Source organism: Bufo gargarizans, chromosome 3 (assembly GCF_014858855.1).
Source record: "Bufo gargarizans isolate SCDJY-AF-19 chromosome 3, ASM1485885v1, whole genome shotgun sequence".
In the NCBI taxonomy this organism is placed as follows: Eukaryota; Metazoa; Chordata; class Amphibia; order Anura; family Bufonidae; genus Bufo; species Bufo gargarizans.
In genome coordinates this window covers 71,205,273-71,218,879 of record NC_058082.1, presented here as the reverse complement: position 1 = coordinate 71,218,879, position 13,607 = coordinate 71,205,273, and the positions used below count along the sequence as shown (strand labels likewise).

The window sequence follows — 13,607 nt, the reverse complement described above, 5'->3', positions numbered from 1 at the left end:
AAGTGTTTAGTAAGGGATTATTAAGGGAGCTGGCTGCTACTTCAGGGGCCATCTTGTTTGTTAAGCAAACTGTTAGATATAATACAAGCAAGTATACATTTGATACTAGATATATAGATATATGATTCCACAACACCGGTACGTCCTGTGTCCTTAAGGACTCGGGAAATAGGGCGTACCGGTACGTCCTGTGTCCTTAAGGGGTTAAGCGCTGGACTATGTGAGGGGGTGACTAGAATGTAATATTTTTAAGCACTGCCCCAGTACCTATTGAAAATAATCAGTCAATAAATACAATAATTCATACTGTATATAAAATATATATTAATGTAAGAAACAGGTGCTTACCCATCATTTAAAGAGACAAAATCATCACATACCCGACATCCGTGCAGAATAAACCACCTTTTCCTCTTGGCAGAATAAATCATACGCTATCAAAAGTATCAGTATCTTTTTTGACTGGCATCTAATCATTAAGGAAGGTAAAACATTGATTGCAGACCAGTCCCTGCAATTTACACTTCAAGGTCATCACGACGATGAATGCATTAATATGAGATGGAGCAAAGGCCGTGGCATTTTGCCTCCTGTGCTGTATTCTCATCAATCACCTTCATAAATAACAAAGAGAGATGGATGAATTGCTTTCTCCTCAGCTCAAGTGAATCCATTTCATGCCACGCACATTATACTGCTCTCTCAGATAACAGGTTGTAACACTTACCTCCTATACTAACCTGAGCAGACGTGTATATGACAGAATGTAAAGCAGGGAGAAACTGAGGCAGAATTCTACTTAATCTCTGTTCTTCATTATGCTATAAAGTCCAGGCTACGTTTGATTAGAGGAATCATTAAATACATTTAGAACTGAATCAAACTAATTTATGGTAGAAAACCAAATGAGCAGGAAGGGAGAATGTTTTATGGAAGAATGCCCAATCCCCATAAAACACCCTCATTTATTTTGCTCTGGTAAGGTTTAGAAATAATTAGGGTAATTTTGTTAGCTCAATGGTGTGTGCATATTTGATATATTTACCATTGATGGCCATAAATGTTCCTGGTCTTAGGCTCAGGTCTAAGTGATCAAGATGATGAAATATAGAAGGAAGAAAGTGAAGGATATTTTTATGATGAGGCTGGGTTACAAGATGTCCATGTACAAAAGTTGGGACAATGTCTAAAATGTAAATAAATGCAAATAATCATATAATGCAATGATCTGCTAATCTCATAGACCCCTATTTTATTCAAAATAGATTATAGAACACATACCAGATGTTGAAAGTGAGACATGTTAACATTTCATTAAAAAAAATTGCGTTAGTGCTCATATTAAGAAAAATAAAATGAGAGATACAACTGCGGTCTCTTTGTCAGGCATATTACAAGAGTGTCTACAGAAACAGACAGACAGAAACTCATTTTTATATATATAAGATACTAGCAGAAGGACCCGGCTTCGCATGGGTATATTTAATCTATTTAATTTTATGTTTCTGTGTGTCGTAAAAAGACATCGACAGTTTCTCCTATAACAGCGACCTCTACAGTACCCGCCCTTTAACAATGACCTTCACAGTGCCCGCCCCTTTAACATTGACCTCCACAGTGGCCACCCCTTTAACAGTGACTTCCACAGGGCCTGCCTCTTTAACAGAGACCTCTTTAGCATTGATCACCCTTTTAACAGTGACCTTCATAGTGGCCGCCCCTTTAACAGTGACCTTCACCGTGCCCGCCCATTTAACAGTGACTTCCACAGGGCCTGCCTCTTTAACAGAGACCTCCATAGTGCCCGCCCCTTTAAAAGTGACTTTCACAATGACCGTCCCTTTAACAGTGACTTTCACAGTGACCGCCCCTTTAACAGAGGCTGCCCCTTTAACAGTGACTTTGACAGTGAATGCCCTTTTAACAGTGACTTTCACAGTGACTGCCCCTTTAACAGTGACTTTCACAGTGACTGCCCCTTTAACAGTGACTTTCACAGTGAACCACCCTTTAACAGTGACTTTCACAGTGACCGCCGTTTAAGGCCTCTTTCACACTTGCGTTGTCCGGATCCGGCGTTTACTCCACTTGCCGGAATTACACGTCGGATCCGGAAAAACGCAAGTGTACTGAAAGCATTTGAAGACGGATCCGTCTTCAAAATGCTTTCAGTGTTACTATGGCACCCAGGACGCTATTAAAGTCCTGGTTGCCATAGTAGTAGTGGGGAGCGGGGGAGCAGCATACTTACCATCCGTGCGGCTCCCGGGGCGCTCCAGAATGACGTCAGAGCGCCCCATGCGCATGGATCATGTGATCCATGCGATCACGTCATCCATGCGCCTGGGGCGCCCTGACGTCACTCTGGAGCGCCCCGGGAGCCGCACGGATGGTAAGTATGCTGCTCCCCGCTCCCCACTACAGTTTACCATGGCTGCCAGGACTTTAGCGTCCCGGCAGCCATGGTAACCATTGAGAAAAAGCTAAACGTCGCATCCGGCAATGCGCCGAAACGACGTTTAGCTTAAGGCCGGATCCGGATCAATGCCTTTCAATGGGCATTCATTCCGGATCCGGCCTTGCGGCAAGTGTTCCGGATTTTTGGCCGGAGCAAAAAGCGCAGCATGCTGCGCTATTTGCTGCGGCCAAAAAACGTTCCGTTCCGGAACGGAAGACATCCTGATGCATCCTGAAGGACGGACTGTCCATTCAGAATGCATTAGGAAAATCCTGATCAGTATTCTTCCGGCATAGAGCCCCGACGACGGAACTCTATGCCGGAAGACTATAACGCAGGTGTGAAAGAGCCCTAACAGTGACTTTCATAGTGACCACCCCTTTAACAGGGACTTTCACAGTGACCTCCCCTTTAACTGACTTTCACAGTGACCACCCCTTTAACAGTGACTGTCACAGTGGCCGCCCCTTTAACAGTGACTTTCAGTGACAGACCCTTTTAACAGTGACTTTCACAATGACTGCCCCTTTAACCTGTTCCGGACACATGACGTACCAGTAAGGCATGTGTAGTTCCGATCACCGCCGCCCGGCAGGCGGTGATCAGAACAAGGTGCCTGCTGAAATCATTGAGCAGGCACTCGGGGACAATGGGCATGGGGGCGATCGCCGCAAACCGCAGGTCAATTCAGACCTGCGGATTGCGGCTATTACATGTTGCGGTGGGCGACGGTGCCATCGGGTCCCCGTGCGGCTGTAGGGGGGATCCGATGGAATGGAAGGCAGCGCGATGCTAATGCATTCCAATACAGAAGTATTGTAAGTCCCAAAAAGTTGAAGTCCCAATAAAGGTTTCCCCCCAAAAATTTAAAAGTTTCAAGTAAAAATAAACCAAAACGTCATTTTCCCCAAATAAAGTAAAAAAAAAAATTGTATAAATTAGAAAAAAAAAAAAAAAGTTAACATATTAGGTATCGCCACGTCTGTATCGACCGGCTCTATAAAAATATCACATGACCTAACCCCTCAGATGAACACCATAAAAAATGCTAAATAAAAACGGCGCTAAATAAACCATTTTTTTTGTCCCCTTACATCACAAAAAGTACAACAGCAAGCGATCAAACAGGCGTATGCCCATCAAAATAGTACCAATCTAACCGTCACCTCATATAATGTAAAATAGATGAAAGGAATCGCGGCACTCACCCCGATCTTGATAATACTTCAATACTTTATTGCTTCACTTCATAGCAACAAGTTTGCAGGCTGGGGAGTGGGATGGCCCTTTGGTGTGGATCGGCGGTGCCGGCCATTTTGCGCGTGGCTTGCGCTTCCTCGGACCGCTATGACGCACAAGCGCACCGCCGTACTTTTATGGGCGAGCCCCCGATCATCACCATGGTGACCAAAAGACATTCCACAGGTGCGAAACTGTGTGTGAAAATAGATACAAAGAGAAGGACACATTGTACGCATGCAGTGCATCTCCCCACTAGAGACCCTGCTTACCCTCCTTCTTTCTCCCCACTAGTGACCCTGCTCCCCTCCTCCTGTCAGCCCATTAGTGACCCTGCTCCCCCCTCCTCCTGTCACCCCCCTAGTGACCCTGCTTCCCCCTTCTCCTGCCACCCCACTAGTGACCCTGCTCCCCTCCTCCTGTCAGCCCATTAGTGACCCTGCTCCCCCCTCCTCCTGTCACCCCCCTAGTGACCCTGCTTCCCCCTTCTCCTGCCACCCCACTAGTGACCCTGCTCCCCCCGATTTCTGTCACCTCACTAGTGACCCTGTGTGTTCCTGTACGGAGAGGAGCCTGGCTGGATTGTGGTGAGGTCTAGCTGTGTGTGTGTCTCTCCCTGTGTGTGTCTCTCCCTGTGTGTGTCTCTCCCTGTGTGTGTCTCTCCCTGTGTGTCTCTCCCTGTGTGTCTCTCCCTGTGTGTGTCTCTCCCTGTGTGTGTCTCTCCCTGTGTGTGTGTCTCCCTGTGTGTGTGTCTCTCTCTCTGTGTGTGTGTGTCTCTCCCTGTGTGTGTGTGTATGTCCCTGTGTGTGTGTCTCTGTCCCTGTGTGTGTGTACCTCTCCCTGTGTGTGTGTCTCTCCCCCTGTGTGTGTGTGTCTCTCCCTGTGTGTGTCACCATCACCATACCCACAGTGTTCCTATGTCTTGACGCAGCTGCATCAGGACGTTCTGTGCGGGCAAGAAGAAGAAGATGGAAGAGGAGGCAGCGCAGACAGCATGGAGTCCGTGGGAGAGACACAGGCAGGCACAATAAGTACATGGGTAACACTACCACCAGCTCTACACCAGTGTTATCTGCAGTTTTACATAGGACTGCAGGTAACACTACCACATGATCTACACTAGTGTTATCTGTGGTTTTACATAGGACTGCAGGTAACACTACCACATTATCAGCATTAGTGTTGTCTGTGGTTTTACATACAGTAGGACTGCAGGTAACACTAACACATTATTAGCACTAGTGATATATGTGCTGTTACATAGGACTGCAGATAACACTACCACATTGTCAGCATTAGTGTTATCTGTGGTTTTACATAGGACTGCAGGCAACACTAACACATTATTAGCACTAGTGTTATCTGTGCTGTTACATAGGACTGCAGGGGACATCTACTATATTAGCTGTACTCAGAGAGTTATCACTGTGTAAGGGGGCCGACTGAGACTTTATCGCCCAAGGGTCCACATGAACCTGGAGCCGGCCCTGCTGCTGTATAGCAAGTACAGCAAAATGCTGTGTGTGGGGGGAGGGGAGTCGTCTTACTGGGCCATATTTATTGGGGCTTGGGCCAAGGATCTTTTGAGACTCTAGCAATGCACCTGATCCCATTTATTATCAATACGATTTAACAGCCATTTGCTGTATATCAGGAACTTGTACAAGGAATATTTGGATATGTACATTCTTTTGGGAGCGCAATGTATTATTCTATTACATTCATATTACTTCTTCATTGTCGAATGTATGTATTTTTCAATGTTATTTTAGGAGCTTGTGCAGAATTTCAGTTTTTGTTTTTTAGTTGAAATGATGCCATGATGTATTTTAGCTTTCTTTACCTAGCCTATGCTTCAGTAAGAACAGCGTATTATTACTTCATACCGTTTCTGAACTGTAAATGAAACAAGCAAAGTGTTGATATTCATAATGGAATGGTAAATTGAAGGTCTCTGCTCAGGGACCCTCTAATCCCAGAAGTTTACTCAGTCATTAAGAATAATTTTGACTTCCCATCACCCCTGATCTAAGAGACTTACAAATATCTGTTCAGAAATGAACTGACTTCATTAGGAAGTCTCTGCATTCTGAGAATAATAAGGATTTAGACACAAGTGGATCCTACGGTGGGCCCATAGTTGGCGCCAAAAGACCAGGATAAAAAAGCATTTTGGAGCTGCCTTGATTTTAGAGCCAATAACTTGCCACTAGGGTCTATTTCTTTGACTCAAAACCTATTAGATTTTATTGATAACATGGTGGCTGGACACCGAGAATAATTTCTTTTGGTGGGCCCAAGGAACCCCAGTCTGACCCGATCAATGAGAAGCTACTCAAAGCCTATTGAAGCTGCTCAAAGCCTAAGGTCTCCAATCTGTAAATCTGCTCTAGCATCGCTTTGGCAATCAATTTGGCTTCTAGCATAAACAATACAAAATAGGGTCTGTGCAAATCCATTCATACAGAGACTAATCCCTATAGAAAATGGTACGTATCCTGAACTGTACGTAATATAAAATGGTAGACGGATTAAAAGAGGTATTCCAGTTACTAAAAGTTATTTCCTATACAACGGATAGGGGTTAACTAACTAATCTATGGTAGTCTGACCACTAGGACCTCACCAATCCCAAGAACATGGGTCCCGGCAGGTCGAGCATGCGTTTTCTACTTTATGCAGCTGAACAGGAAGAAGGAGGAGCACATATGGCCGTGATGACAGAAGAAAATCCTGCATCCAGTCGGTGGTCACATGATCCTATCTGGTATCATGGAATCAGCAAAGTAACAAAAAGGTAAGTACTTCTCAAAGTGTCTTCTCTCTATAGCTTAGCTGAAAGAGTTTTTTTTTTTTTTTAGGTATACACCTGGAGAACCCCTTTAGACATTTTTATCATTTTTGAGTGAAATGAACAATAACTAAATTTGAAATTCCCCTGTGGTACAGGTTGACCAGTTTTCACTGTCATTTCTCTGACATATTGATTTTTGGAATAAACCAAAGGTCTGCATTCACTTTTCATTGCTTTTTCAAAAACCTTTGTAATATTTTTCTCTGGGTAACCCCTATTGCAAAAATACTCCATTAATTCTTGTGATCTGCTCATATGGAAGAGTGTCATGTCCTGCTCTGACTATGTGCGGAGAATAGCAGCACGTGTTTAGTATTTTGTTTTGGAGCCGTTCTGGATCCGCCTTCGATCAGGTGCACTGGGTGGGGTCATTAGTTTAAATAGCACTCCACCCCAGTGCTCGGAGCGGGTTATAGACATCACTTTGGTCTTGGAAGCAAGGAAGGTTGGTTGTCAGTTCCAGCTCAAAAAAGATAAGTGTGGTTTCTAGTTTTGTTGTTTGCTGTCTTGGTTGTTTTTGTGTCATCTCTCCCATCCAGGTTCTGTGCGAGCAGGCTGCTCCTATTTCCCCTCTTCACCATCTCAGGGAATCTAGGGTGTTTCCGCCCAGGCACAGGGACACATCATTCCTACCACTAAGGTCTGAATGTGGGCTGAGCAGTACAGGGAGAGAGATTAGGGATTAGCTAGGAGGTGACCCTTCCCCTGCTTCTCGCCTAGAGCCTGGTTGTTGGTTTATCTGTGAGTCTGAGTGCACGTCCGTCGTGACAAATTTTTTTTTTGTATGTACTGGTTTTGTATGTACTGGTTGATTTATTGAAAATTTTCCCTAAATTTCTGTTTCTGAATGTCACCATTATTCAATATTGTTATCTAAAAAGTTCACCTTTTTCTACCAAAGTTGGCCATAAATTGCATGTTAACTGGGTTATCATTTAAATACTGTAGCTAACACAATTTCCGGCTTCCACTTCACAGCCTGAATATACCGTACAAGGAATCATCTCTTTATCTACTTCACTATTTCATACAGGACACATATGGATTGTGCTCATCATAGATATATTCTTCCTCACAAATTACTTAAAAAATCTATCCATCTATCTATCTATCTGGTTTTCGGTAGGAACCAGTAGCCTCGCAAACAAAATGCAGCTTAATACAAGTAATAAAAAAAAAACTATTATTAAGATAAATCCGAAATGACAATACAATATATATATATTATGATGATATATATATATATATATATATATATATATATATATATATATATATATTGTATTGTCATTTGGGATTTATCTTAATAATATCTATTAAAAGTAAAAAAAAATTAAAAATATATAACCTTTATTCTTTTCTTTTTTAAGACACAAAATCTTTCATCACATCAATAACATAATAGAACATATTCCATATTACTGCTATAAAAAATATTATGAAATATCACCCAAACCCAAACACCCACCCACCACCCCAGGGGAGAGAGGGGGAGAGAGGGGGAGAGAGAGGAAGGACAAAAAAAAAAAAAAAAAAGAGATTGTAGCGGAGAGCTGATATTCCACAGCCAATCTCCACCTAAGATCCCAGTGAGGCTCAGAAACAAGTATCATAAATCCATAGAGTAGTAATTCCAGCAGGCAAAATAGTCCAATAATATCCCAACAGCAATCCCAATGACTGGACGACACACAGCATCAGGAGCAGAACTAACTTTATTTGGACATGGCACACACTTTAAACCCCCCAACAGCCTTATTTACATACAATGGGGCACATAGATGACCATGGTACAAGGAATGGTGGGGACAGACAATAGCAAGGGCTGATGGGAGATGGAGGAGGGACAGAACAGCTAGATTACTGGTCTCTCAGTGTCCCTGAGACCACACCCTGCTGGGAAAAGAATGGGACAGGAAATAAAAAGGGGGAGGGGAGGAGGCACAGAAAAGCAATGCATCCAACACAGTAAACATTACAGTTTACAATACATAGCCATACAATCAACCGAATGTCGTCCTACATGATCCAAACAGGCCAGGCTAAATACAATCCGCTACACTGCTCCCCCTTGCCCACAAGCCGGCATACACAGTCTGATCCAGCACGGATCGGCTTGGGGATGTCCGGGGTGCTCACGGATCATTTCTCCAAATCAGTTTGTCTCGACAACCCGTCAGCGTTTCCATTTTGTTTGCCCGGGCGGTACTGAATATTAAAGTCAAAAGGCTGCAGCGCCAAACTCCAGCGCAGCAGCCTGGCATTGTCCCCAGCCACCCGGTTCAGCCATACTAACGGGTTGTGATCCGTGAGCAGGGAAAAAGCCTGTCCATATAAATACGGCTGTAACTTCTTTAGGGCCCACACCACAGCCAGGCATTCCTTCTCGATGGCGGCGTAGCTTACTTCTCTGGGTAACAGTTTGCGACTGATGTAAGCCACGGGGTGTTCTCCGCCATCGGCCCCAACTTGGCTCAGCACTGCCCCCAATCCAAACATAGAAGCGTCTGTGTGAACAAGAAAACGTTTAGTTGGATTGGGAGCTGCCAAGACAGGGGCATTAATAAGTGCATTTTTCAGATGTTGGAAGGCCTGCTCACACTCCGGGGTCCAGGTTACTTGGCGGGGAAGGTTCTTACAGGTCAGGTCAGTAAGGGGTTTGGCCAGGGCGCTATAATTGGGGACAAACTTTCTGTAATATCCTGCGGTCCCTAGAAATGCCAACACCTGAGTCTTAGTCCTAGGGGTAGGCCATTGGGCTACAGCCTCTATTTTGGCTGGTTCTGGCTTCTGTTTCCCACAACCCACTCGATGGCCCAGGTACTGTACCTCGGCCATTCCTATACTGCATTTGGCCGGTTTCAACGTCAAACCGGCCTCCCTAATCCTGTCTAGAACCGCTCCTATATGGGTTAAGTGCTCCTGCCAGGTATTGCTAAAAATTGCAATATCGTCGAGGTAGGCACAGGTGTAGTCCTGGAACCCATCTAGAAGTCGGTCCACCATCCGCTGGAACGTAGCCGGAGCGTTTTTCATCCCAAATGGCATAACCTTAAAGTGGTATAGGCCGAATGGGGTGACAAAGGCTGACTTAGGGATGGCGTCCGGAGCCAGGGGTATCTGCCAGTACCCCTTACACAGATCAATAGTAGTGAGGTATTGGCCTCTGGCCATCCGGTCTAGCAGTTCATCTATCCTGGGCATCGGATAAGCGTCTGATACAGTCTTTTCATTCAACCTCCGGTAGTCTACGCACAAGCGGGTTGTACCGTCCCGCTTTGGTACGAGGACTACCGGAGATATCCCATGGGCTGTCTGAGGGCTCAATCACCCCCAGCTGGAGCATCTCGTCGATCTCCTTACGCATATTCTCTCGCACCGCTTCAGGGATGCGGTACGGGGTCTGGCGCATGGGTAGTTGCCCGGGGGTTTCTACTCTGTGAGTGGCCAGAGGAGTGTACCCAGGCACATTGGAGAAGGTCTCCTGCTTCTCTCTTAGCAGCTGTTGTACCTCGGTACGTTCCTGTGGGCTCAGCCGGTCCCCCAGTACAACTTCTCCTAAATCCCCAGACAGCTGACCGTCCCCCAGTAGATCCGGCAGGGGAAGACTGTCAAACTCTTCAGAGCTGGGTGCATAAATAGCGGTCACCTCTTCTGAGCGTTCCTGGTAGGGCTTCATCATGTTCACATGGAGCATTCGTCGCCCTCCGGTCCCTGCGCAGGGGCCAATTATATAAGTGGTGTCACATCTCTGTTCCACTACTTTATAAGGGCCTTGCCAGGCGGCCTGTAACTTATCATGTCGGACAGGTTTCAAAATTAAAACTTTCTGCCCAACCTGGAAGCTACGGTCCCTGGCGCCCTGATCGTACCATGTGCGCTGGCGCATCTGAGCCGCCTGGAGGTTTTCCTTTACCGTCTTGGTTAGAGCTTCCAAGCGATCTCGGAGCGCCAACACATATGGTACAATGGGGGTGCCGTCTGCGCTCCTGTCTCCCTCCCAATACTCCCTAATTAAGTCCAGCGGTCCCCTTACTCTCCTCCCGAACAACAATTCGAATGGGGAGAATCCTGTGGATTCCTGCGGCACCTCCCGGTAAGCAAAGAGGAGGTGAGGCAGGAATCGTTCCCAGTCTCGGTGGGTCTCAGCAAAGGTTCGGAGCATTTGTTTTAAGGTGCCATTGAACCGCTCGCAGAGCCCGTTGGTCTGAGGATGGTAGGGGGCACTGATTATAGGTCTGATTTTGCAAAATTTCCAGAGGTGCTGGGTGACCTCTGCAGTGAATTGAGTACCCTGATCCGAGATGATCTCCCTGGGTAATCCCATCCGGGAGAAAATCAGCATCAGGGCCTCTGCCACGGTTTCTGCATGGATGTTTGTCAAGGCTACGGCCTCTGGGTAGCGAGTGGCGTAATCCACCACCGTCAAAATATACCTCTTGCCAGAGGGGGTAGGTTTCCGGAGGGGACCTACTATATCTACGGCTATTCTATGGAACGGTTCCTCAATTATAGGTAGCGGGTGTAACTTTGCTTTCCGCTGGTCCCCCCTCTTCCCTACCCTCTGGCACGTATCACAGGTGCTGCAATATTTGCGTACTCCCTGGCTAGTTCCTGGCCAAAAGAAACTTTGGGTCAGCCGATATCTAGTACGACTGACCCCCAAATGTCCGGATAACGGAATATCGTGCGCTATCCGGAGCAGTTCGGCTCGGTACCTCTGTGGTACAACTAGCTGTCTCATAACGATCGGGTCTGACCCAGCTACCTGCTTGTCTGACTCCCTGTATAATAGCTGCCTATCCCATACAAATATTTCCCCCTCCGCCCCCGGTTGGTCAGAGGTGACTTTGTCTCTATATACCTGTAGAGTAGGGTCAGTGATCACCTCTGCCGCAAATTCGTCAGGAGGGGCCCAAGGGACACAGTCTAGGGAAGGGGAAGGTTGTCTTACCTGGACCTCCGGCAGTGTGTTGTAGTCCTGGGTGCGGGCCTGTTGCCTGGTGACCACTGGATGTGCTTCCTCAGTGGTTGTGGTTTGTGGCTCAAATGCAGATGTGAGCTTTCCCAGGTCATTTCCCAGTATCACCTCTGCGGGTAATTGGGGCATCAACCCCACCTCCACAGTCCCTGACCCCGCACCCCAATGCAAATGAACCCTTGCTGTATTCAGCCGATATACGGCTCCCCCAGCAACCCTGACAGCCACAGTCTTATTGGTTTTAGCTTTGTCCGCGACCAAGTGGCTTTGGACCAAGGTTATGGTTGCTCCCGAATCTCTGAGTCCCTGCAAAGGTTTCCCCTCCAGGTATACTGTTTGCCTGTGGTGCTGCCGATTATCCGCCTGTGCTTGTAGTGGGTTGGCTTCGTGGAGTACTTCCCACTGTTCTATAGTGGTGACTGGAACTGCAGAGCCATAAGCGGTGGGTGTCTCCTCCTGATAGTGGTGTGCTGCTGCTCTCAGTGGTGGTCCTGGTCGAATCCAGGTGGATCGGTCTCTAAGCTCCGGGCATTTCCGCTTGTAGTGTCCCCACCTCTGGCACTGGTGGCATTGCACAGAGGAGGGTGGGTGAAACCTCGGTTGAGCCGCTGTAGGAGCTGGTGGGGGTAGCGGTCTCAGTGGTGTGTTGGTGCTAGCTGAAAATTGGTTTCCCCCTAGAGGTCGCACAGCTGGTTTAACACCCACAAGCTTGTGCTGCCTGCGGGCATCCATATAGTCATCGGCCTTTTTAGCTGCTTCTGTGATAGACGTGGGGTTACGGTCTCTCACCCATTCCTGCAGGTCTGCGGGTATCCCATCATAGAACTGTTCTAGCAGCAGCATTTGTAATAGGTCCTCCATGGACTGTGCCAGGTTCGCCTGTACCCATCCGAGGGCTGCCCTTTGTAAACGGCAAGCCCATTCTGCATGCAAGTCTTTTTCAGCTTTTTTCAATTCCCTGAACCGTCTCCGGTATGCCTCTGGTGTCATAGCATATCGGGCCAGGATAACCTCTTTGACACGGCTGTAATTCCTAATTTCCGTATCTGGTATCGTACGGTAGGCTTCAGCTGCCCTCCCAGTTAACCGTCCTGCTAAGATGGGTACCCAATCTTCCATATGTATTTTATGTAACGTGCATAGTCTTTCAAAGTCTTGGAGGAATGCATCTATATCTTCCTCCGCTTCTACATACATTTTAAATGCCTGGTATGGAATTTTTGGCTTACCCTCTTGCACCATAGACACTGCTGGGCTTGGTGTTTGTGGTCTCCTTTGCCGCGTTATAAATTCTTGAACCTCTGTCATTGTCTTGGAGATAATTTCCACTGGTGGGTTCTCCCCATAAAATGACAATCTGAATACGAGCTGCCTTTGGAACTCTGCTTGCTCTGTTCCGTCTGTCTCGTCCCTCTGTGCAGTGACCGAATCATCCTCTGTTCGGATTTCTGCCATTATTTCAGAGATAAGTGTTGCCTTTGTTTTGTTGCTGGCTGAAATACCTCTTGCTTCCAGAAGATCTTTAAGTGTGGATCGTTTTAAAGTGGAGTAATCAATCTCCATTAATCCTTGTTCCTCTGTGAGTCTGGATCCCAGCGCTGCCAACCAATGTAGCGGAGAGCTGATATTCCACAGCCAATCTCCACCTAAGATCCCAGTGAGGCTCAGGAACAAGTATCATAAATCCATAGAGTAGTAATTCCAGCAGGCAAAATAGTCCAATAATATCCCAACAGCAATCCCAATGACTGGACGACACACAGCATCAGGAGCAGAACTAACTTTATTTGGACATGGCACACACTTTAAACCCCCCAACAGCCTTATTTACATACAATGGGGCACATAGATGACCATGGTACAAGGAATGGTGGGGACAGACAATAGCAAGGGCTGATGGGAGATGGAGGAGGGACAGAACAGCTAGATTACTGGTCTCTCAGTGTCCCTGAGACCACACCCTGCTGGGAAAAGAATGGGACAGGAAATAAAAAGGGGGAGGGGAGGAGGCACAGAAAAGCAATGCATCCAACACAGTAAACATTACAGTTTACAATACATAGCCATACAATCAA

The 13,607-nt window shown here is 46.5% G+C and overlaps 1 protein-coding gene across 2 annotated transcripts; it reads right to left on the bottom strand.

Moving 5' to 3' along the window:
* Nucleotides 1–8,558: 8,558 nt before the first annotated feature.
* On the bottom strand, nucleotides 8,559–13,258 carry LOC122932887. Of its 2 annotated transcripts, none has more exons than XR_006388353.1 (2): nucleotides 11,506–11,971; nucleotides 8,559–9,058 (listed from the first exon to the last, which is right to left on the bottom strand). XR_006388353.1 is itself a non-coding variant. In XM_044287546.1 (2 exons), exons 1-2 carry the CDS (start codon nucleotides 13,093–13,095, stop codon nucleotides 8,694–8,696), a joined length of 699 nt encoding a protein of 232 aa, XP_044143481.1. In that variant the 5' UTR covers nucleotides 13,096–13,258; the 3' UTR covers nucleotides 8,559–8,693. The 2 variants fall into 2 exon arrangements, 1 of the variants encoding a protein (XP_044143481.1); XM_044287546.1 differs by lacking the exon at nucleotides 11,506–11,971 and adding an exon at nucleotides 12,762–13,258.
* Between the last annotated feature and the right edge of the window lie 349 nt (nucleotides 13,259–13,607).